Here is a 23906-nt window from a genome sequence, read left to right on the forward strand (position 1 = left end):
ACAACAACAACAACAACAACAACAACAACAACAACAACAACAACAACAACAACAACAACAACAACAACAACAACAACAACAACAACAACAACAACCACAAGGATATCAACAATCATCATGCCTACCGGGAGAGAGTTGATGTCAAGGAACCCACTCACTCCTTTCCATCGGCATGGTAATACCTCGATTCAAGCCTCTTCTCGAGGTCAGGTCACGACAGGTGAGCATGAGCAAGATCAAGGAGCGCGACTCCGGCAAGCTAGAGTCGAGATCCAACAGCTCGAGCAGGCCATAAAAAACATGAAGTGCGGCGACAGTCTCGAGGAGGTCAGCACGGTGCTGATGAAATCGCCTGAATGGACCGTGACGTTTCAGCATGCGACCTATACGCTGTCGGCGGTCAAGATCGGGAGGATGTTGCTGCAAGACGCGCAAGCGCAGCTTCCAGCAGCAGCAGCAGCAGCAGCAGGGAGACGACAGGTCCAAGATCACCATGTCTGCACGGACGACCAGTACAGAGCGATAGTGAACGAGACCATGGCGAGGATGAGATGTGGAATCAAGATCGAAGAGGCATTGACTCAAGCCAAGGCTGAAGTCGAAGCTGGACGTATCTAGTTAGCCCGCTTGCTAGCTGGACATAGCGAGCATGGAGTATGGTATGGTATGATATGGTATGTATGCTTCAGATGTGCGATTGAGACTGGGGTTGGTTGAGAATGTAGTTCAGATTGAGAATGAAAATGATCATGATGGCAGACAAAGTTCGCATTGATCGATAGAAATCGCCATAAACTCATAAGCTGATTCGGTAAGGAGGCATTGAATGGCAGCGATGAGCTTCTCGTCTGCACACCTTGAACCATTCTTCTCCTTGGTGTTGGTCGCAAGGGACAGTTGCCTTCATTTCAGCGTCGTCGCGAAAGGGAAACTTCAACAGACACCCATTGATGCAAATTGATATATTTACATGACTCAAATTCAAGTATATATATATATATAGATATATATCACAGTGCAAACTTGACGAGCCTTATTTTTGCTTTTTTGATCCAACGAGATATTCCATGGATGGCCAAGTATTTCTGTTGGCGCCTGAGCGCAAAAGAAAGGACACACTTATTGTGATGCAAGACGTTAGACACAGTCACATTCATACTTCTGCAGACGTTCAGCTGACTTCAGGTTCGGCCCTCACTATTCCAAGACATGCCAGAACAATGTCGTAATCTGTGCAAGGTCGACCATAGGTGAACCATCTGCAGTGGATTTCGCAGTACTGGTACTTGTCCAGAATTGCACTACAAGACAACCGCCGTCTCAAGAGCTCCCACTCCGCGCTAGGGGTTCTCGGGCGCAGAGCGAGTCGGTGTAGCTGATGCCTTACTGAAAGAGGCATCACCGTGGAGGTCCAGTATAGCTGGCTTGAGAAGTGGTTGGAAAACCAAGCGTCCAACGCCCGCCCCGCAGGACGGTTCACAGATCGCCAATCAAGGGCATCCCTGGAAAAATTCGGGTAATCATACCATGACTCGTATCGTTGCAATGCCAGGAACAAGAACATGCCGAAAATTGGATATACTTCTAGCTTGTTCTCAAGTTCCCAGACAAGCTCTTCCCCTGCGTCGGTTGTGACTCTTCTGCAATAAAACAGGTTGTACGCTTGGAGCATTTTAGGTATCATGGCGCGAACATCTATTGGGCAAACTTCGCGCAAAGTGTCGACACGGCAGGTCGCAAGGACACGATCGTAGTGCCGGCGCGAGGTCAGAGCCAAGCAAACAGCCGAAGGAGCGTCAAGGTATGACACAATGATGCTGTTAAGTTCCGCTGGAAGTGATGATAGCGTGGGCGGGTTAAACCTGGCGGGGATTTTGGAAAGATCCTGGAGAGGAGGCGGGACGTGCGATGGTGCATGCCGCCCGCTCCTGGTCGGTGCCTTGCCCCTATTGTGTGAGCTGTTAGTGTTCACGCCTTTCGCTTTTCTCACGGGATGAGTGGTCGAGGCGGAAGAAAATGTTACGGCATCACCAAAATGAAACCCGCCCTGGTCATTCAAGGTGATCGAGACCTGTGCATGCGCTGGTGTTCGCACGGCGGGCGGTATGGTAAGGTCTGGATTTCTTGAAGAGTCGAGACCTGTAATAATCAGTTAGCAGTGTGCAGATCAGGAATGGGAAATTGTAGACGAGTGAAACTTACCAATTGTCATGTTTCGGATCCCGACTATAATCTTCTCCATGTCGGCCTCGGCTTGTTGGTCAGGCGTCAAGACTGGGGCCACTGGAAGCGCTCGCACGGCTCTACCAGAGAACCTGTTGATTCTCCTTCGTTCGATCGACATTTTATGAGGTTATTTAAAATTTGAAATTGGGTAACAAGACGCGGAATAGCTGGATGGGATGTAGACAAACATATATATATATATATATAGATATGACAGACCAACAAAGCGGCATTATGCTTTCGAATCGGACAAGCAGTGGTGAATGCAATATGTCGGTGACCGCATTGACTGGAGGTGGCCTGTAGAAAGGGACAATTCCCTGGAGTTAAGAATATCTCTGTTGATGCTTGTTGTGATTATTCGTTCACCTTTATTGTTTTGTTCCGATTGTGTAAAATCAAATAAGTGCACTTTAGTTCCTTTTGTAGTGCTCTGGTGCGACTGAGACAAATCTCGATGCTGTCTCAGCAGACATGCGTGGTGAATTGGAAATGGTATTCCCACAACAAATGTGGAAAGGGTCATTGGACCATAGTGACGCTTGGTGTTGTAGGTCGCGCGGAAGCATCGAAATGACTTTTCACTCGGTGATCAACCCGCCAAGTGCAACATGGCAGGGGAATCGGCTAGGACAAGCACTCGCATTGTACGGTGATTCTCAAAAAAGCCAGAAGAGATTCTCTTGTGAGTATCCTCATGATCTGGAAATCTTGCTATCATATTGTTCTTTGGACGAGCTTTAAGTTGATGATTTTTGCCACTCATTTAGCCACTTCTGCCGCTCAGCCCTGGCAGCTGATCCTCCGCTCTGCTGCCCATAGGTGGCCGTTCTGCTTCATTCCTTGCTAATACACGAGCATTGTGATGACTCATTCGCCCCTCTTCTGGGTATATGGCTTTCCAACTCGTGCCAGAGAAAGCATGACGCACTGTTCTGGCGGCGCTTTGCCACATGCGTGTTGAGAGATATGTAACCTATCGGGGTCCTCACTTCAGGTCAACCGTTCAGATAATGATCACCGAAAGTTGAAGTGATCTTTGTCTCTCTGGTGGGTGGCCAAGACAGAGGGTGAGGCGGCCGATTCTGCATCCCACCCCTCAATATTAGACCGCAATCGAGTAGGAGTTCCAATGTTGTGGATGCCTGCTTCGGAGGACTACGAAGTGAGTTGCAGGGAGTAGCTGGTTGGTAACACAGGATAGAAACTGCTGGTGCCTCCAGTAGCATGAGCACAGTAGGCAGCGCTTGAGTCTGCAATACTCCAAGACAGCTGCCGCTCTAGGCTGTTGTTGTCGTTGTTGTGACAATTGCCGTTTGCTGTTGTGTGTTTCTGCAGTGACTCGTGTACTTTGCAAGGATAGTTTGCTCGTGCTAGCCATTCAGCCGCAGAATAATTTCCCAGAGGGCCTGGGGAAGATGTTGACCACAACTGGACGTGCCAGTTTGACATAGGAGCTTGTTGAAGATTCTAGTCTTAACAGGAAATCCTCAGTGAGTCCGTCCTCAGGAGGAGTCGGCTGTCAAGGTGATGGCCAACAAACCCACAGAAGAAGGAAAGTTCGTTTGTTGCTGGCTGTGACTAGATGACGATTCGCAACTCATCAAAGGAAGCCGGAACAAAGAAACACAGTGCCACGGCCGCCATCACGTTCTTTCTCAAAGTGTACATAAACCATAGAAGGAGACGAGTTTGCATGAGATGTGACTGGTAAAACTGAGGGTTACAAACAGTAGTAAGCTGTTGGGGGATTGCTCTTGAAGAGCGCAAAAACATACGGCCTTACTGGTAGAGGCAGAGCAATCCGAGATCTGGATGATGATTGACAGCCAAGCTGTTCTCATTCACCAGGCAAAGAAACATAATGATACACCGCAATACCTTGCACATGTAAAAGACTGAGAAGACGGTTGTCAAGGACGGGTTGATGTACCGCAAGGGTGATGGATAAAGCAAACCGTAAAAGCGGCGGCAATGAGTCCATGTCCACAGCCACAGCCTTGCGCCAGGGACGAGTACAATGAGGTACAAACATTACCTAGGTACTCGTAGCCTTGCCGTGAGCCACGGGCCAAGATTTCCGCCAAGACAAACACGCCGCAATTTTCCCGACTCCCACATTTTCAAACTGCGCTCATCCAGAGAAGAAGACGCAGACGACGATTGACCTCGAACCAGCAACACTCTCTTCTTTCCAGCCCAACCTTTTCCCTCCTCAAGACCCGAATTCCACGTCACATTCGACACCCAGCAGCCATGGAGAACGAAAAGGGAGAGATTGTCGATCTGTAAGCAACCTCTCCGCGCCGGGAATCAGCGATTGCTCGTGCCTCCCCTCTCCCGAAAGGACAAAACTGGGCAACGTGAACTGAAAATGTCTAACTCGTCTTTCTTCTCTCCTCTAGCTACGTCCCACGCAAGTGCAGCGCGACCAACCGTATCATCAAGGCCAAGGACCACGCCAGCGTCCAGATCAGCGTCGGCAAGGTCGACGAGAACGGCCGCTACACCGGAGAGAACCACGTCTACGCCCTCTGCGGATTCGTGCGATCAAGAGCCGAGAGCGATGACTCCCTGAACAGACTCGCCCAACGGGACGGTTTCCTCAAGAACGTCTGGAGCGCACAGCCCACGAGATAAGCGGTGGATGATGTGACGGCGCGGTACAAGGGGATATGTGACCTACGGAGAGTTGTTGTGTGCCGCTGGGACGGATCGGTTTGGGGAAAGTTGTGTCCAGTGATGCGATCACCACTATCGAATGGTCAAACTTGCATGGACATGAAACAAACGGTGTTATTGCTACGCAGGGATGTCGTCAATGCAGGGATATTCGGCGCAGCTCGTCTCATGCTCAAGAGCTAGCTAGGATGGATTTCGACACGTAGATTGCCGAGTCGCCAAGTACGGCCTTGAAAATGGAAAAAAGAAACAACATTACTTCAACAGACATCAGAGTCACAGTGTCTTCGTATTACGAATCCTGCCTCTAGTGTTGTCCATTGTGCTACCCGTATCTGTGCTCTGACTCTTAATCTCGGATAGTCACAGCTCTTCAGAAGGTGGCTCATGTCTTGATGTTCGGCTTTGTATGTATAATGTTTTTTTCTACTTCCCCAGTCGTGGAATAGTGGTCTGAGGAAGCCTTGATGTGCCGGTAAACGGTTCACCCAGGAGGTCGGGACGTGAGGAGCTGCGGAGACATAAAAAGGGTTTCAGTAAGTCTGCGTGTGAATGACAGAAGCATATGGGTATCATGTCTAGGCTTCTTTTGTTTCGCATTTCCAGTGATCTTTCTCTTCCTTGTCAACTGATCTAGGATTTTCCTCTGCTCCTGCATAGCAGCTTCATCATCATAACTCATGGAAGTCTTTCCTCAGATAGTTAGTCCTTGTCTAGTCGCACAGCAGGGTTGGTCTCAATAAAATTGAGATCGACTTTGTGGCCGAGCAGTTCGCGGATATTGTTCACACCATATCTTGATATCTGTTAGCTGTTTTGATCCACATTCTGGTAGGATGAACTCACTTAATCATGGTAGGTCTTTCCAAGCTCAGCCCCCAACCATATATCCGCATGTCCTTGGGCAGACCCATTGGTTCTAGCATTTCTGGTCTGAACATACCACTGTTTCCAATCTCCACCCACTTCTTCAACCCCTCGTGGTAGCTGAAAATCTCCATACTGGGCTCGGTGTACGGGTTGTAGGCGGGCTTGAATCTCAGGTTGCGAATACCCATTTTGCCGAAGAAGACCTCCATGAAACCAATCAGACCACCAAGAGTCAACCCCCAGTCAGCGATAACACCTTCGACCTGATGGAACTCTGCCAGATGGGTCTGGTCAACGGTCTCATTGCGGAAGACACGATCGATGGAGAAATATCGTGCAGGTCTCGGGTTCAGTGCCAGTTTGTGTAGCATGTAGGTGGAGATGGCAGTAGTGTGTGTTCGAAGTACAAGTCGGAGAGATTCGTCTGCAGACCACGGGTATCTGTAACCTATCGAGCCGAACTTGCCCTCTTGGTGAACAGCCTTTACGTCCTCCCAGTATTGTTTGTAGTCCAGCGTCTTCTCTCTCGACTTTGTTCGTTTGTGAGTTGCAGGGAGCTCTTTTGATCCAGGAGAAGGTGGAATGGGGTCTTCTCTTGGAGGATCGGCTGTTGAAGGATCTAAGATGTAGAAAGTGTCCTGAAGGTCTCGAGCGGGATGCTGTTGTGGCACAAAAAGCGCATCGAAGTTCCAGAAACCAGTCTCGACGTAGCGATTTGTTGGCATCTCCTCGAAGCCCATCTCGAAGAAGATTTCTCGGAACTCTTGTCGCACCTTGTTGAGAGGATGTAGAGCACCAGATGGTGTTGGAGCACCTTTGGCCTTGAAGTTGTACGGTTTGAGTTGGACAGTCTTCCACGCACCCGAAGCCAGCATTTCCGCAGTCAAGTCTGTCTCTTCTTTTACGAACTCTGTCGAGAATTTTGGACCCTTGGTAATCTTGAAAGTCACCGTCTTTTGATCAACAACATATTTCCTCTTCTTGAAATCTGCCACAACCTTGGGGTTGTCTAGCGACTTCTTCTCACGGATATGTTGGAGTTGTTGTTGGACTTCGTCTACAATTTTGTCTGTCGTTGCTCTGAGAGTGTCTCCGTCTTTCTTGACCCATTTCTGTTTGAAAGCATCTCCTGAGCCGAATTTTGCGACATTTGCATCACCGACCGCAGTGGCTAGGTCTTTCAATTTCAAGCCTTCTAGCGCCGCTCGTACAGCTTCGAAAACCCTTGCTCCGTTGCTACCCTTCTCAGCAATTGCTTTGCCTTCTTCCGTCAGAATAAGTTGTAAATTGTCTATTTGCTCGACCTGGATGTACTCTCGTGATCTTAATCTGTCGAGGGCAGCCTTGACGGTACTGAAACTGGCATTGGGAAAGGCTTCGGAGGTGAGGACCGGTCCGTCTGCAGAGGCGAGAACCTGCAGAACTTGGGAACTCAAATCCTCGGCCATTTTTGTGACTTTGACTTCGAAGGTGCAAAGAGGACGGAAAGAAAACGCTGCAGAGACAAATTCAAGGTGCTTCAGTTGGGCTTTCCAACATTCGTGAATTCGCACCGCACATATGACTCCAAATCTGGTGGGTGAGAGTGATTCCGCAGATTGTCAAAAGCAGCGTGCAGTTTTTGGCGGTACATCACGGTGCCGCTTTTATTACCAGCCTTTACCCAAATCCTTCAAAGTAGTGTCTAAAGACCCCGACCAGACGAGAGGACTCGCTTCTACTCAATCCTCCGAGACCTTAAGCGGTGTTTGGGAGCCGCATTGTTGGAAATGCACCGTCTGACCTGAGGATCGATGGTACGCAACCGGAGTATCAGGACACGAAGCGTAGCGATTGTCTGAAGCACAAGGACCATCTGTCTACTGCCTATGTTCACATCGTCCTCCCTTGGTGTTATCGAGTGCACTCATCTCACCTTGTGCTCGAGATTCACTTCAAGGATTCGAACTCATTTTGCCAGCCGATTGTCGACCACCGGGGATCGGGACGTTGTGCCATTTTTGGATAACATGTCCTATTCTATGTTGATGAGACTCTGGACTACGTGGCCATAAACAGGCCCCTGCGAAACCAGCAACTCGACTAGAAGAACTAGTAGGGTTTGCCTCTTGCAGCACAGCCCCATTTCTGGGTTTCTTGATGGTTCTTGCTGAGCCAGACACTTCGAAGAGTGGGCCAGGAAGGGTCGTCAAAGGGACAAATTGATTGATGGTGACACGTTTGAAGCGTGAAGCCGTCCTGTATCACTGAATGATGGCACCGTGAGAGGCCATTACTTCCATATCCTTGCAAACCACCCACGAAGCTCGTTCCGTGCTTGTCGTATCGCTCCTGGTCAGCGTCTGTCTGACCAGTCGCTACAAGACGGCGATGTCGCAATGTGAGACGTCCTCCGTCATTTGACATTGACCACCACGGGACTTGAGGCGTCCGGATCGCGTTTGCGCTTCTTCTGCTTCGCGATCCCCTCTTTATGCAGGAGTCGGACCACCGTGTCTTTGGCGATCTTCATACCAGACTCATGTAGCTCGTGAAGGAGTTTGGGATAGGACCAATTCGGATTACTCCTGGCAAGACGCAGAATCTGGCGTTTATCGCGAGGGCTAGTTATCTCAGGTCTGCCCGAGCGCGGCTGTGATACCTGCTCGGCTCTTTTGTGGGCTAGTTTAATGGTACCGCGCACCGTCGTCACTGGAAGGTCGAACGTTTTGGCGATTGTTCCGTACGAGGCACCTGCAGTCCTCGCTCCGATGATCATTGCCCGTTGATAAGGAGTCAACTCCTTTCCCCGGGCCCGTTTGTTAGGCGCCTCCCGCGAGGCCTGTCGTCTTGTCGCCATGGTGGTCTTGAACTTGTGATGGACAAGAGACGCGCATCGTGAGTGACGCGACTTGTTCTAACATCGCGGGTGTGGGGGCGGGTCCCGGTACTTGGTGTCGAAACCGGAAGCATTGTTGCATCACCGAGAATACAGTCACGAGTTGTTGGTGGTTTGACACTGCAGAGGCAGTCAAACGGATGGCTTTCTAACAGCACTCTTAATGGTGGTCCGTACAAATCATAAATTGCATCTGTGCTCGAGTCTAGACTATCTAACACACTGTGTCCTCTACGGCCGCGCCTTCACCAGCAACCCCAGCTTTTCCATCCTCAATTCCATGGCACGTTTGTGTGCATCAAGGCCTTCACATCTGGCAAGTTCCACAACAGCATATCCAACCTCGCCGACGCCTTGTTCGCTGACTTCACTGCTCGTGATGTTCTTCATGAAACTTCCCAAGTTGACACCGCTGTATTGTCGAGCATACCCATACGTGGGCAAGCTGTGATTCACGCCTGCAGAGTAGTCACCAACAGATTCCGGTGTCCAGCCACCGATGAAGACGGAACCCGCGTTCTGAACGAGCGGAAGAACAGAGCGGGGGTTGGCGACTTGCAGGATCAAATGCTCGGGTGCATAGTAATTCGACCATTTGAGAGCTTCTTCCAAGTCCGAAACAGAAATGGTTACACTATGCTCGATTGCGCCTCGTACGATTTCGACGCGAGGAAGCTCATGTGCCTGTTTGTGCACCTCGTCCTCGATGGCCTGAAGCTCGTCTGTACTTAGATCGACGGCGATAAGAACAACCTGGCTGTCGGTTCCGTGCTCGGCCTGGCTCAAAAGGTCGCTTGCAACAAAGGCTGGGTCTCCCGTCTTGTCCGCAATCACGAGAACTTCTGATGGTCCCGCTGGCATGTCAATTGACACGGCAGCCGACGTATCATTGCTGACGATCATCTTTGCAGCAGTAACAAATTGATTTCCAGGGCCAAGGATTTTGTCGACCTTGGTAATGGATTCAGTGCCGTATGCCATTGCTGCTACCGCCTGTGCTCCACCCGCAAGGACAATAGCTTCAGCCCCAACCTTGTGAGCAATATATACAATTTCCGGAGTGATGGTACCATCTGATCGTGGAGGGGATGCAAGAACAATATTCTTACACCCTGCAGCCATAGCAGGGACACCCAGCATCAGCGCCGTAGACGGTAGCACTGCCGTACCACCGGGAATGTAGAGGCCGACCTTTTCGATCGGACGAGAAAATCGCGAACAAGTAACACCCGGCATTGTCTCGACCACAAGATCTGAAGTGGGTTTCTGGGCCGAGTGGAATTTAAGGATGTTGTCATACGACGTGTTGATGGCCTTGATGGTTTCCTCAGGTAGTTGCATAAGCGATTCAGGGAACGGGGCCTTCAGGACAGGAGACTTGAGGCTTGTGGCCTTTTCGAACTTATGGGTGTATTTCAAAACAGCTGCGTCGCCATTGGACCGAACATCGGCAATGATCGGATGGACAAGAGACATGATCTTCTCATTTGACTTTTGAGAAGGGCGCTGCAGAGCTGACTTGAGAACATCATCCGAGAATGCCTGCGAGGTAGAGTAACGCTTGAGTTGTATTCGCCCCGATTCTGTCTTGCCAGCAGGATCCGAGGGTGACTTTGGTACCGAAGCAGCTTCCTTCATCTCTTCGTCTTGTTGGCCATTGACGCCGTTGGAGCCGTTGGCCTTTGACTCAACTTGAACTGGTTTCTCCTCGACATACTGTGGTTTTGCATCACCCTTTCTTCGCTTGACTTTCAAGTTCTTGAGGTCGAGGTTTCTCTCAATGTCTTCCAACGTGACATCGGCGGCGATGCATCTAGTCAGAGCAAAGTAGAGTAGGTCCGCTGCTTCCGAGGCAATTTCTTCTTTTGTTGTGGCCTCACATAGTTCGTCTGCCTCCTCTTTGATCTTTGCATTGACCAACTTAGGATCGTTGAAGAGTCGAGCAGTGTAGGAACCAGCTGGAGCGTCCACCTTCCTCTCTTGAAGAGTTCTCTGTAGTCGCGACAGACCCGATGTTTTCCCCCAGCATGACATTGTACCTAGATGGCAGAAACCTCGGCCCTTCTGGTGGACTCTGAAAATCAAACAGTCTTTATCGCAGTCAAAGCCGATGCTGATGAGTTCCTGGGTGTCGCCACTAGAAGCTCCCTTGTGCCACAGACCTCGCTTGCGACTTTGGTAGACACCACTACCGGTCTTGAGCGCTTCTGCGATACTCTCCTTGCTGCTCCAAACGAGACCCAACGCGACATCGCGCTCGTCGACAACAACAGTCGCATACAATCCTGTCTTTCTGTCCGGAGTAGCTCCAGCAAGGACCAAATCGACCGCGGGAATGAGCTTCTCATCCTTCCCGGCCGGATTGAACGTCAAAATCTTGGACGAGACAATCAAGGCATTGCCGGGATATTCGTGGAGCACACTTGTGCCTTCCACCTCACTCGTTACCCTCACATATATTGTTTGATCATGGCTAGGAGGGTAATTGCCAACATCCTTCAAAACTTCGTCCAGGTGTTCGTTTCCTTTCCCACCATCAAACGCCCACTCGGTCGTCTTCCACTTGGGGTTGCCTTCGAGGAAAGCTTTGAGTTTGTTCAGGTCGGTTTGCGGGTTCACAAGAGAGATCGTGAGGACGAGGCGGTCCGGAGAGATGGTCTGCTCTTGCGACAGAACCTTGAGTTGCTCGAAGGTGACGAAGATCTTAGTAGCCCCATTGTTGAGGACGTCTATAACACTGTCCCAGCTTTTCAATTTACGCACGTCGAAATATATGGCGAGCTTCGAAAAGTTCTGTCGGAGAAAAGCGAGGTTCGACGCGAGGTTTTCGGGGGTGATTTCAACCAAGCATTTGCCAAAGTAGGCGACTTGGTCGAGGGTCAGACCTTGGGGACTCGACCCTAAGATCTCCTCTGGATCAACGGAAACCAAAAGACCTACACCCATATTGACCTGGAGGATGTGCAGGGAATGAAGGCTTGAATGGGAAGAGAGACGCAGGGAATCATCCCATAACTGAGTCAATGGCCAGACCGCGGGGGCTCCCAACGCAGAAAAATTCAGGCCCACTACGATAAGGATAAGGCGTGAAAGGAAGTTGAGCCGAGCCTCTCTCTTTTTTAAGCCCACCTAATTAATGCAATCGTATTACTACTCCGAGCGCGAGTTTATCATGCCACCCAAACTTTCGCTTTTCTTCCCAACCGCACCTGTTACTGCAGCTATTTGCCTATCTGAGCATGCGCTCTCCATTATTGATAAGAGCACAGTATGCTGAAGAATGATTGTGGCGAGAGGAGATGTGAAGTGGTTCCCAACTTCCAAGTCGCCCCACCGCCTCAAAATCGCATCTCAGCCCTCCTCCTTCAACCTGCTACATGGGTTTTTTCTAACATCCTACTCGGTCCCGGAGTATCAGGTTTATGATGATATGTTGTCCGTATACTTCACCATGAAGACCTCCAGTGTTGCAGCGCAAGTGGGGCTCTGGGTAAATCCATACAAGCATGGATTGTAATGGATTGTAATGGTCGCAATGCAGTGCCGGGATCCGCATTTTCCTGCCACAATGGCCTTATTGCGCAGTTGAGAATACCATATGTCTGATTTGAAAGGCTTCCAACGACTGCCATTATGGATTTGGTCTTGCCTTGGCTAGAATTCTTGTCGGTCTAGCCTTATTACCATTCCTTGGGAGCATCTCTCTTACCCCCCAAGAGCAGAAGGGTCGTTAAACTGGGGATCTGCCTCGGAGGAGGGATGTTTGTAGCCTTTCGGAGTAGTGGTTGTGACTCAAGCTCAGCTCAAACTCAGCGATTATAAGTATGCGATATGACAGAGTATAGCATCATACCAAATTCGTCAACCGAAGAAAGCCACTGATCGACCTTTCGTTTCAAAGAGTCTGACGGCAGCTCAGCACGAGGCCAAAGATCGTTGATGAGAAGCTGTCCATCGGTCCATTGACTCAGCTGTTGGTTATATGCAGCATTCCATGAATGCCGTGTAGGTGCGTCCCATAATTGCTTACTTCCCGGAGCCGGCAGACCGGCGAGTTCCTTGGCAATGTATGAAGGCGAGCCGAGGTAGAAGTTGACAAGATTGTCAAACAGGTATGCTGCGAACAGTGTTCGTCGTCTGGCTGAAGCAACTATCCACGCTTCCCATTCTGGACGGCTGCCATGAGCTTCCGCCCAGCATAAGGTACCCTTGCTTGCCAGATCCGCTGCCAGCGCTTGTAGTTGAATCAGGGTGTCCTGTTCGATATAGTTTGAACCAGACCTTGGTGTGAAGTACAGCATTATTGCATACAGGAGGTATGACTGGACGGTCGCGAGGAGGTCCATATGATTAGCCTCGGCCGACTTTTCATTCATGTTAGTCTTATACGATGAAAAAGGGACTTAGAACCTCCCTGTTTGACGAGACTATGCATTTCCCGTTCAATGATATCGCAGACCATGCTTTCGCTGCCAGGGGTCTGGGTCTTCCAGGTGCGACATAGCGTCATGCAGCTGGAGAGTGGCGTCGGTATTGTTCCTGCTGCTTGGGTCCAATGTATGAAAGGTGGAACGGCTTGGCCGTATAAGAAGATGCCGGGCCACGACCTCATAATACTAGCCAGAAACGCCATGGTCGACGCTTGATATGGTTTCGGGGTCTGTTCTATTGAAGGGAGAACGCTTTCAAGCCATCGCGCACGAATCCGGGCATCATCCAGGGTTCGGATGAGGCTGGCATTGTTAAAGTCGAGCGTCTCTTCCCTGTCTGGCGAGGAAGATGAAGTGGCAACGACGGGGATGGCTCTAGGAGGGACTGCAGGTGTGAGGGCCAATGGACCGTCTACAGCCCTGTTGTAGACATACTCGCAGCTTATACCCCGGTTTCTGCACCTAGTGCACTTTGGTTTTTTCAGATCACAACGTACCTTCGATTTGGAGCAATTGTTGCACGACTTCTTACGAGGCACAGCGGTCGTTTCAGTCATTGCTCGTTTTGAAGACCGATGGTGGTGGTAGAACAAGCCAGAGCGAGGGACATTGAGATGAGGTTAATGAGATCGTGCGCGTCTTAGGTAAGGATGGGCTTCATCAAAGAGCCAATTAGCACAGGCACCTCTACGCGTAGCGTCCAGAGTATCTAACAATAATCCGGTACCATGCTATTCCAGCCTCTACTCATCATCCCTCAACTTCATATCCTGCTGGTACTGGTACCTGTGCATCGGCATACACGTCGCAGCCATCATGCTAGATCTCTCTGGGACCGTCGCCTTCGTTGATCTGCCCCCGGATAGGCATCTCCCAAAATGCGACTCTACGCTCAGAGTTCGCATACAATTTCCACCAGACAGTGCAAACTAGGCGATGAAATGTCTGCCCAAATGTACAAACACTGTCGTTCGATGGAAATTCCAACTAACTATGACTATTTTGAAACGACTATCCGTTCATTGCTTCAACTGGTCGATTATCTCATATGACAAGCTGAACTCTCCTGTCTCAGTTGCAGTCGGAATTCCTTTCGGAGTTCCGAATGCATTCCCATCGAAGAAACATATATACCTCTCCCCGTTCACTTCATGCTTTACGACCTATGTAATCTAATATATACGACGACAAGATGTCACAGGTCAAGGCTACCACTGAAAGCGTCACCCTAGAACCATACACCATCTATACCACACGCCAAAGAACACTCATCGTTGCTATTGTTTCGACGGCCGCCACGCTGTCCGGCTTTGCCTCAAACATCTATTTCCCCAGTCTTCCACAAATCGCAAAAGACCTATCTGTCAGTACTAATCTGGTCAACCTCACGGTAACCTGTTATATGATCTTCCAGGGTCTGTCCCCGACCATCTGGGGAGCCGTGGCCGATGCTTTGGGACGCCGCGTGACGTACTGTTGTACCCTGGTTGTCTTTCTCGGGGCTTGTATCGGTCTTGCCGAGACAAAAGATTTCGCGACGCTCATGGTTCTTCGCTGTGTTCAAAGCACTGGAAGCGCCAGTACTATCGCCTTGGGAGCAGGTGTGATTGGTGACATCACGAAGAGAGAAGAAAGGGGAGGCTATATGGGCTTCTTTCAAGGTGGACTGTTGATGCCAGTCGCAATCGGACCAGTCATTGGTGGGGTTCTCGCGGGAAAGTTGGGATGGAATGCTGTCTTCTGGTTCCTCACGATATATGGGGGTGTCTGCCTGACTATTGTCGCTCTCCTCCTGCCTGAAACCCTCAGAACGATTTCTGGCAACGGATCACTGAGAGTCAAGGGCATTTCACAGTCATTTCTCGGTGCCTACCAGCGTGGAAGGTATCTACGAACCCAGCCGCAGCTTTCAGAACCACAAACAGACCCGGGATCACGCAAGGCCATCGATCTGTGGGGCGCGGTGAGAATCCTATTCCGCCTAAAGACGTTCGGCGCAATTTTGCTTGTGGCCGTACATTATACAGTCTGGCAGAGCGTCCTCACTGCATTATCGACGATTGTAAGAGACACATACCAAACCACTGAAACTCAGATTGGATTGATTTTCCTCGCCAACGGCATCGGATCAATCGGTGGGACGCTCTCCATAGGCAGACTCCTCGATTATGATTACCAAAAAATGGCACGAAAGTATGTTGGGAATGAGCAAGATCTTCCAATCGAGAAGGCCCGGCTCAGGACAGCCTGGATATGGAGCGCCTTGGAGTGCGTCTCTGTCTTAGTTTTCGGGTGGACAGTCGATCATGGGGTTCATATCTCAGTCCCGATAATTTGCCTCTTCGTACTCGGTTGGGCAGCCATTTCGATACAGAGCTCCGTCTCGACATACCTGGTAGACATTCATCACAGCCAAAGCGCATCAGCGTCGGCTTCTCTCAACCTTATGCGTTGCCTCATGGGAGCCGGAGGCTCAGCAGTTGTTGGGCCACTCATCGGGAGGATTAACGTTGGCTGGACTTTTACGCTGATGGCTGGGGTGATGGTATTGTTGAGCGCCGCTATTCTTATCCCAACGATGTTCGAGATTGATTTTCACCGGCGACAGAGTGAGGATGTCCAAGATCAGGAGCTTGTTGCTTGAAAATCACCACTGAAATGGGGGGCAGAAGACTGAATAATTTCCGATTTGAGTCGACGGTGGCCTGTAGGAGTTCATTATTCATGAACAGATAGATGATCATATAATCCCACTTGATATCAACCATCTCTTGTGGGAGATAGCTGTTTTTCACGATACCGAGGGTTTGTCAGCCACTCGGAACGGCTGAAGTTTTCACCGACACCGCGATAGGCAACAACTGTAATCGGCGTCATTGAACCCTCCACCACGAACCACCATGGAAAATTTGGGATTAGAACTCTAGGCGCCATCTAAGCGACGCGTTGGTCGCGAAAATAAAATCTACAGAATGAGCCCTTCCGACGACCCAGCATCTCACAGCGCCGGCAGCGATGATAGTGATGGTGAACAGAATCAGGAGACATTCCCGCAGAATGCAAAGAAACCAAGATCGAGCAGAGCCTGTGTGGCATGTCGACGTATGAAAACACGATGCGAGATTGACGAGGCGCTGGGATCAGCATGTAAACTATGCATTCGAGCGCGAAGACAATGTATCATGCAAACTCTTCCTCGGCGAAGAAAGCGGAAGACCACTGAAAGGGTGGCTGATCTAGAACGGAAAATCAACACTCTAACTGCACTTCTAGCTTCCAACGAACCCCCCAACTCTGTTGACCCATCTCCAAGCTCTGGGGGCGAGGGGGCTCCCAGTCGCAGCAAGGACCAGGATCCAGAGGAAACTGCAGACGACTCCCAAACACTCATTGCAAAAGCTCTAAGCCGAGGACTACTGGATTGGCCAACTGCTTGCAAAGCATTCGATCGTTACCGGGAGGAAATGTGCATTTATTTTCCTTTCGTTGTGTTCCCTGCTACGGCCGATGCAACTCTGGTGAAGGAGCAGCAGCCACTTCTGTTCTTCGCTATTTGTACAGTCGCATTGCCGACAATGCGCGGACCTGTTAATCTTGAACTGCGGGATATGCTTACCAGGGACCTAGCCCTACGCATCATGTACCGAGCTGAGAGATCCCTCGAACTAGTTCAAGTCCTCCTCATCCATATTACCTGGTACACGCGAGGGAAAGAAATGCGAGAACTGAACTTCAATCAGATGGGACATGTCGCTTGTGCAATGGGGTTGGACATTGGTCTCGGGAGAAGATCGCACAAGTCTGCCCAATCTGATGACCCTCACCAACTCGAGTCACTGGCAGGTAGACGAGCGTGGCTGGGCTGCTATTATCTGGTCACCAAGTAACGTCTTCGATCCGAATCTCTCAGCGCTCCTGCTAACCCATCATGCAGCATTGCCATGTCCCTTCGCCATCCCGCGTCTGTTCGCTGGTCTGTATACATTGAAGAATGTCTTGACGTTCTGTCTTGCGCACCCAGTGCTTTACCGAGTGACCGATGGCTCTGCGACTTGATTCGAATTCAGCATATCGCGGAAGATGCTTCGATGGTATTCTCAATGGACGATCCAGGATCCGTGATCAGCTTCAGGGATGTCAAAACTCAATACCACATTAGATCCTTCCATCAACAGCTGGAACAGTGGCGCCGAAATGCTCATAACAGTAGCAACCACCTTCAAGCTTTTGCACGGCACATTGAAGCTGCAACAGCTTTATACGTCAATGAGGTTGCGATCCATTCGGAACATAACATCGACGAATTACGCTTACCTCCCCGTCCAACGGCCGCCAACGACGCGTTGAGTAATGAAGATATCGGGACAACCTCGACGTACTCACAGTTTGCCCCAGCTCGCATTGAATGCCTGTTTACTTGTCTTTCTGCTATACATCACTGCTTCGATGCCTTGCTGTCAATGGATATATCAACATTGGTCACGCTACCAAACTTCTTCCTCGTTCGGACGGGCTACGCCGCAAGAGCGCTTCGGAAGCTGCTCAATATTTGTGAACATCAAGGAGCCGTGACAGGCCAATTCCCGATCAATTCCAAGGACCTGAAGTTCGAGGAATACATGACCTCAATCATCCGTCTCTTGGCAAGAATTCATGAAGAAACGAACTCCCAGGTGGCTCGCGCATTTTACTTGGTTATCACGCAGATAAAACAACATGGCATCAAATCACATCATTTTTCATTATTCGCCAACTGTCCAGCCATGCTACCCAGAATCGACACTGAGCTCGATAAAGAAGGATTCCGGGACTCGGGCATCGCGTTAAATAGTACAGGACGGCTCGGGGTAGCGACTACAGTCGGCGCTGCATCTGGGGAACAATTGCATTCGGTATCACAGGCGTCCTATGCAATCCCGGATGCACCTGCCCAAATTCCCCTTGAGCAGCAGAATCCAAGCTGGTTTGACAGTTCTGCTGCTGCAGGCAGTCTGCCATCATGGCAGGAGGCTGGAACTTTCGATGCCGGAATGTCCTATTTGCAGTGGTTCGAGCAGGACTTCCCATTTGACGACCTTGAAATGTATGGTATGGAGGATATGAGCTACATACCCTAGCCTTACACATTTCATCAGAAATGGCCGACTTGAATTGGGTTGTGGCATCGTACTATGCAATTTGTATTATAAGTCTCGCCGCTCAAGTCGAAGGATTTCTTCACGGTACAACCCCGCCATCTTTTAGTCGAGAACACTTGGTCCTCGAATTTACATATGTTCTGGCTGATGCCTCAATGAGATCAGGCTGTCCTGGTCGAGCAGTTGAGGCACGAGGGGGAGAATGAAAATGTGTACCGTGATACAATTGAGCGTTGAAACATCCAGCTAAAAATGAGTTTCTAGCTCATGAAGTTTCCTACGACTTTCCTGGGGCGATTGTGACAGCAGAATATTCTCAGTGAACGTGTCATAATTGCTGACACTCCTACGCGAACTGGGTTAGACCTCGAGCGACTCAGACTAAGTTAGTCAGAGCGGGAGATAAGGACGAGTACAAAGAGGGTTGGTTGCATCCACGGGCCGGCACCCCCGGGTCGCTCATTCAATGACCATGCGAGGTGCCGGCCCATTCATGCAGCCCCTTGCTATATCACATGCAGACCCCTGTTATATCACCCAGCGGAGCCTCAAACCTCAAGCCTCAAGCCTCAGTATCTCGTAAGAGCTGTGCCAGCTCACAGCCCGCACCTATTCACTTCCTCCTCACTTCACCGCCTCTTGTGTAAGTGAATCTGCGTCTAAAATTCACCAGCTACATCATCTCCTCGGCCCAAGGCTTTCCTCTCCAACTTAGAAAAGAGGATTCTCAGGATAATGCATGTCCATTCCAGGCTAGCAAGACTGTCCTGAATTTGCTGCCGTCTCCCTCGATGGGGTTGTGTGGTTCCCAAATCTAGACCAATATGGCAGTGCCATTCTCGATCCAACCCTATATCCAAGAAATATCTGTTAACACATCTTCTGAGAGTCTATCTGACACATATTCTGACGATGAAGAATCCGCCGTCAGTGCCGATGAGGATGATAATCCTCAGCAGCAAGATGATGACCGTCGCAGGCCCCAAAACAATACCATAGAAATTCGTGTGAGCAGGGAGTACACTCCAAACTGGGGACCTGAACATGCATTCCGAGAGCTCTATCAGAACTGGTAAGCTCTGAAACTGCTGTCAAGATAATGTCCATTAACAATATCCAGGAAAGATGGTATTCTCTCTTCGTTCAAACTGGATGTCAATCTCTTCAAGCCTATCATTAAGGAAAGCAAATTATCCATCAATATTACTGTCCATGCTCCTCAACCAACGCCTGGCACCTCTCGTCGCAATCAAGGTTCACAGCTACTCGGCTTCATCACCTTCAAAAAGAAAAGCGGGCAACTTATAATGAGTAACTTCCAGGCGATGCTGGAGAGACACCATCTCATTCTTGGGCACAGCACTAAGAGGAACGACAGAAAACTTGCCGGCTTCCACGGCGAAGGCTTCAAGCTTGCTGCGCTTATTATGGTGCGGGATGGCTATGGTATGAAATACGAGTCAAACTCGCAACACTGGAGATTCAAATTACAGTTTGAAGATGGGATTGAGATATTGCAGTGCACTCTCAAACACGCACCAGAGAAGACGTTATGCAGGCAGAAGGAACGTTTTGCGAACTCCAAGAGGTCGTCATCTCTTCGTCCTCGGCTTTCATCGAACATTTGGGAAGATACCACGGTGAAAGTAGGAGCACTTTCGCAAAATAACTGCGGAATCACTTGCGAAGATTTCCGTGGGTGGCTAACAGTCACTCTTGACCTGCAGGAGTTCAAGGAAAACGACATCATACACGTCCAAACTGGAGATCTCATTCTCAGCAACGCTCATAAAGGTGCACTTTACCTCAACGGCTTGAAACTCGAAGAGAACCGTTCTGGTTCCACGGACTATCAGTTTGGTTACAATTTTCACAAAGGCAAAATTAACCGTGATCGAGAGAAAATGATGTATCGAGATCAGGAAGCACAAATGGTTGCAGCAATTTGGGAAGAGGCTATGTGTCTTGACGCATGGGAGCACACAGTGATAGAGCACTATTTCAAGCTCTTTCAGAACTATGAAAACCCAAGTGATACCTTTTTGGCCTACAAAACCGTGTCGAGACTGGCAATGGTCAAAATGTGGAAACATCTGAGAGTGCAATTTCCCGATTCCTTCTTCTTCTCGGATGAAGACAACACGAGGTCACACCTTGTGACTCAGGTAATAAGCACTCCGTGTGGATGAACTGAATGCTGACCGCTGTATAAGGATGCTATTATCGAAAAAGACCTCGGGAAGCGTCCTTATAAGCTCAAGAACGTTCTGTGGAAGCTTCTCAAGAAGTACTCACTGGTGCGAACACCGCATGAAGAAAGAGTGTTCCTCTTTTTCCATTCGCCACCAGCACTGATCCAATGCCATGCCTTTAGTATTCAGCTTGAGAGAGCACTCAGATGTGCTCTAAAATCCAGCGGAGCACTCGAGAATGTCAAAATTCAGTTTGTAAAGGGTGAATCTTTGAGTATTGATGTGCTGTTCCAGAACGACAACAATCTCCTCAGAATCCATGACAAATGGCTTGAATATTCTAAAGTCCACCAGAACAGGCAATGCAGCCTTTTCGAAGCCAAGAATGGCAAGTTGTCCTCAGAGGACATATTCTTGTGCGATCATGCAGTTAACGACCTAATTGAAATGTTCCTTCGAGAATTGCATGGTCCGCTGAAGCTCGATCACGAGGAATATCAAGCTATAAGGAGTAGGTCAGCAACGAAGCTCCAGGAGATGCCTCGAGATGTGCATGTGAGCAGTACAAGGAATCGTGATGAGCTCCTTGTTTCATGGGCAGGAGCGCAGAGCCGTGCGTTCTTGGACAAATACGGAGAGTTCGTGAATTACTCTGTCACCTTGCATAAGATGAGCACATGCGAAACCAAGAAGGACGCTCTTCTTTATACCGGTGGTGAGTTCTATAAGCGTGATCAGATTGCTTCGCTAATCTTTCAATAGGAGCAGGACAGGACTCTCCAGCAGGTACGACGCAGATGGTTGCGCCCTGTGGATGCCCTCTTCAAATCACCACCGGAGACAATTTTCAAACTCTTTTCCGAGGACTTGATTCTAGTGAAAGTTATTTCGCCATGGTATGTCGAGACGATGATAGAGCATTCTACGCTTGGCCACGGGTACCAGTTAAACCTGCCGAAGCATCGCTGACAAGCGCAAATCCGGCGATGCCGAATTCTGGTGGGACGAACAGTGAGCGCAATCTGGAGATGGACATGTGTGACATTTCCATCACCGAACCCATCGACTCGTGGACCGATCTATCATCAGAGTCTCCTTCTACGTCACCACCTACGACTCAAGCCTCCAACTCAAAATCGGCAAGTGAACAGCAGGCGAGAGTTTCTAGGAGATCAATTGACCCTAGGCCTTGCCCCGTCGATGCTTCGTCCATGCCTCACCCGTGGCGGAACGGAAGCACTCCGCCTGTAAATCAAGACTCGTCCTCAAATACGAGCGGTGGAGAACAACAGGTAGTCACTCGTAGACCACGAGATAGGAGCCCTATCCGCGTCGATGATACTGGCATGGCCCAAGAGCAGGATCGTCGGGCATGGGATCTGTGGACTTCAGAAAAACTTCCTGTATTGTATAATAGCTTCATTCCAGGCCGCACTGCGACTACGGTAAGCAGCATTCTTGTGGGCGTTTGCCAGGACTTCAGACTAACAACAATAGCTCAACGGAACGAGTCTTAGTGGGCTCGAATGCGAGCACTTGGATCATACCTTTGAGAGGGGCGAAACCGTTCTGGTTCACTTGAATCATGGTTCTGATCGCCACGTCATACAAATTCATCACATCTGCCAACACGAAGCCGATGACGGTTCTTCTTTCTGCCTTAAAAGCACGAAGTATTCCTTCCTGGAAGACATAGGTGCCTTCAAAACGATGGCAGACGGACAACTCATCAACAGCAAGGAGCTGGTCCTACATTTCGACGATTATGACCAGATGGGAACACCAATTGACGCTGAGATGATTGATGTTGAAGACATCATCTCGGTTGATAAGTGCGAGGGGATTGAAGTCAAGTTGATCGGCCCTTCATCCATCGACGAGGACAGTAAGTATTGCCGAGCATATATCTGAATGGCTACTGAAATCAACTTCCAGACTCCGTGTTCTTCTGTCGATTTGCCATTCGATCTTCACAAGGCCAAGATGGCGCCTACCTGGCTCCGTTGGCACCCCGTCTAATCGGTTGGAAAGGACGGAAATTCGCAGATAAATCGTCGCCGCCACTGGTCTTTGACTTGTCCCCAAACGTCCTTGGGGCATCTGAAGGCTTCTCTCAAGCCAATTTCTCTATCCGGGCCGCTTTTGGCTTCGACAAGGCTAGAGATGTAACATGGAAGGTATCTATATTGTCCAATCCGCATTCGCTGTCTTACGTCGCTGATCTGTCTAGCTTCGTCATCCACATGGTGAAGCCTTCGACGGTACGTGTGCCGAAATTATCGACGATATCCAGATGTCCCGACTGGAGGGTATCGGCATTCCGGAACCGACACCTGCCAAAGTTGCGCTTGTCTCAAATGAATCAGCATACTTCAGGTTGAGCTGCGAGAACAACAGCATGCCGACAATCCAGGAGTTTTTGGAGCCTTTGAAAGGCATCGCTAGTGTCGCACAAGCTCTCGATCCCGATTTCTATGCCATGCTACTGTCGCCAGCTGTGCTGCAAGAAGAGCAGCTTGGAGAGCAGGGGAGAGCTAGACAGGAACGTTCCTTAATTTCCGCGTCAAGAGTGTCCGATTTTCTGAATCGAGGGACTGGGATGGGTAGATACAACAAACCGGATAGTACGTGTCGCTCTACCTCGAGACACAATCAACAAAGATCCTCCCGTTGCGTTGTATTTTGACTTGTAGTAGAACACGGGCCGATTACGTGATTGCGTTCCTAACCTACGTACCTACGTGCCCCCTGACAATGGGTGCCAAAGTGCTGTCGTGCCATCTATTACCCCGCCACGTCTACGGAGCTACAAATATCGGGGTCAGGGTCAGACGACAACGATCGCGGGACCCGGCTTGTGGCCAACCTTGGTATTCAGGGGCTATTAGTGCAGTCAGTAAGTGACATGTCAGGATCTACACTGCACGGATGGGTGGCCGGGGAAAAAGCAGAGTACTGAAGACGCTAAGTTAATAATCCCCGATACCGCGAAAAGGGAGAAGTCTCATGCACAATGCACAGACAGACAGAGGATTCCCCCGTCACCCTGTCACCTCTCAGGTCTCACCTCTTGGTGGTACAGACGGAGGACGGCCCCCGTTGAATTTTCTGGTTCAGATTCGAGGATCCTTTCCCCCCCCCCTCCGGGACCACCTCTCAGCTCGTGTGGTGTACAATAACGCTCTGTGTCTAACTAGTACGGGTCCAAGTCGCCTACAGTCAGACCTGGCCCCGGTGGGGGAGGGCTGAAGGGGAATGAATGGAGTGACCATATCATTATTATCTAACACATTGGGCACCGAGAACTGTTCATCCTCATGGAGAGATGTTTCGACAACAGCAAAAGGACAGTTGTAAGTTCAACACACGGAGATCCATTGGGTGATGTAAAAGGGGCCCTGTGGTGCTTATCTACCTAGGGTAGGTACATACTCGTAAAAGCCAAGTAGACAAGCGAGCGATCCAGACAGACAGACAGACAGACCGACCG

The 23906-nt window shown here is 49.8% G+C and overlaps 9 protein-coding genes across 9 annotated transcripts; 5 read left to right on the forward strand and 4 right to left on the reverse strand.

The window, feature by feature from the left end:
* Positions 1-117: 117 nt before the first annotated feature.
* Positions 118-618, forward strand: PV08_03609 (uncharacterized protein; the record flags this gene model as incomplete). Its single annotated transcript, XM_016377961.1, has 1 exon — positions 118-618. The coding sequence occupies one exon, from the start codon at positions 118-120 to the stop codon at positions 616-618; it is 501 nt and encodes a 166-aa protein (XP_016239531.1).
* Positions 619-1171: 553 nt separating this feature from the next.
* On the reverse strand, positions 1172-2344 carry PV08_03610 (uncharacterized protein; the record flags this gene model as incomplete). The annotated part of the gene is made up of 2 exons (XM_016377962.1): positions 1172-2139; positions 2203-2344. 2 exons carry the CDS (start codon positions 2342-2344, stop codon positions 1172-1174), a joined length of 1110 nt encoding a protein of 369 aa, XP_016239532.1.
* Positions 2345-4482: 2138 nt separating this feature from the next.
* On the forward strand, positions 4483-4866 carry PV08_03611 (40S ribosomal protein S21; the record flags this gene model as incomplete). Its single annotated transcript, XM_016377963.1, has 2 exons — positions 4483-4514; positions 4632-4866. The coding sequence occupies 2 exons, from the start codon at positions 4483-4485 to the stop codon at positions 4864-4866; spliced, it is 267 nt and encodes an 88-aa protein (XP_016239533.1).
* Positions 4867-5610: 744 nt separating this feature from the next.
* Positions 5611-7226, reverse strand: PV08_03612 (phenylalanine-tRNA ligase, alpha subunit; the record flags this gene model as incomplete). The annotated part of the gene is made up of 2 exons (XM_016377964.1): positions 5611-5704; positions 5755-7226. The coding sequence occupies 2 exons, from the start codon at positions 7224-7226 to the stop codon at positions 5611-5613; spliced, it is 1566 nt and encodes a 521-aa protein (XP_016239534.1).
* Positions 7227-8887: 1661 nt separating this feature from the next.
* PV08_03613 (histidinol dehydrogenase) lies at positions 8888-11602 on the reverse strand (the record flags this gene model as incomplete). The annotated part of the gene is made up of 1 exon (XM_016377965.1): positions 8888-11602. One exon carries the CDS (start codon positions 11600-11602, stop codon positions 8888-8890), a length of 2715 nt encoding a protein of 904 aa, XP_016239535.1.
* An 863-nt stretch (positions 11603-12465) lies between these two features.
* PV08_03614 (uncharacterized protein) lies at positions 12466-13032 on the reverse strand (the record flags this gene model as incomplete). The annotated part of the gene is made up of 1 exon (XM_016377966.1): positions 12466-13032. One exon carries the CDS (start codon positions 13030-13032, stop codon positions 12466-12468), a length of 567 nt encoding a protein of 188 aa, XP_016239536.1.
* A 1246-nt stretch (positions 13033-14278) lies between these two features.
* Positions 14279-15730, forward strand: PV08_03615 (uncharacterized protein; the record flags this gene model as incomplete). The annotated part of the gene is made up of 1 exon (XM_016377967.1): positions 14279-15730. The coding sequence occupies one exon, from the start codon at positions 14279-14281 to the stop codon at positions 15728-15730; it is 1452 nt and encodes a 483-aa protein (XP_016239537.1).
* Positions 15731-16058: 328 nt separating this feature from the next.
* Positions 16059-18203, forward strand: PV08_03616 (uncharacterized protein; the record flags this gene model as incomplete). Its single annotated transcript, XM_016377968.1, has 2 exons — positions 16059-16969; positions 17021-18203. 2 exons carry the CDS (start codon positions 16059-16061, stop codon positions 18201-18203), a joined length of 2094 nt encoding a protein of 697 aa, XP_016239538.1.
* Positions 18204-19048: 845 nt separating this feature from the next.
* PV08_03617 (uncharacterized protein) lies at positions 19049-23375 on the forward strand (the record flags this gene model as incomplete). Its single annotated transcript, XM_016377969.1, has 8 exons — positions 19049-19296; positions 19345-20380; positions 20438-21131; positions 21179-21861; positions 21914-22301; positions 22352-22593; positions 22647-23040; positions 23242-23375. 8 exons carry the CDS (start codon positions 19049-19051, stop codon positions 23373-23375), a joined length of 3819 nt encoding a protein of 1272 aa, XP_016239539.1.
* Between the last annotated feature and the right edge of the window lie 531 nt (positions 23376-23906).

This window comes from Exophiala spinifera, assembly GCF_000836115.1.
Source record: "Exophiala spinifera strain CBS 89968 unplaced genomic scaffold supercont1.2, whole genome shotgun sequence".
NCBI lineage: Eukaryota > Fungi > Ascomycota > Eurotiomycetes > Chaetothyriales > Herpotrichiellaceae > Exophiala > Exophiala spinifera.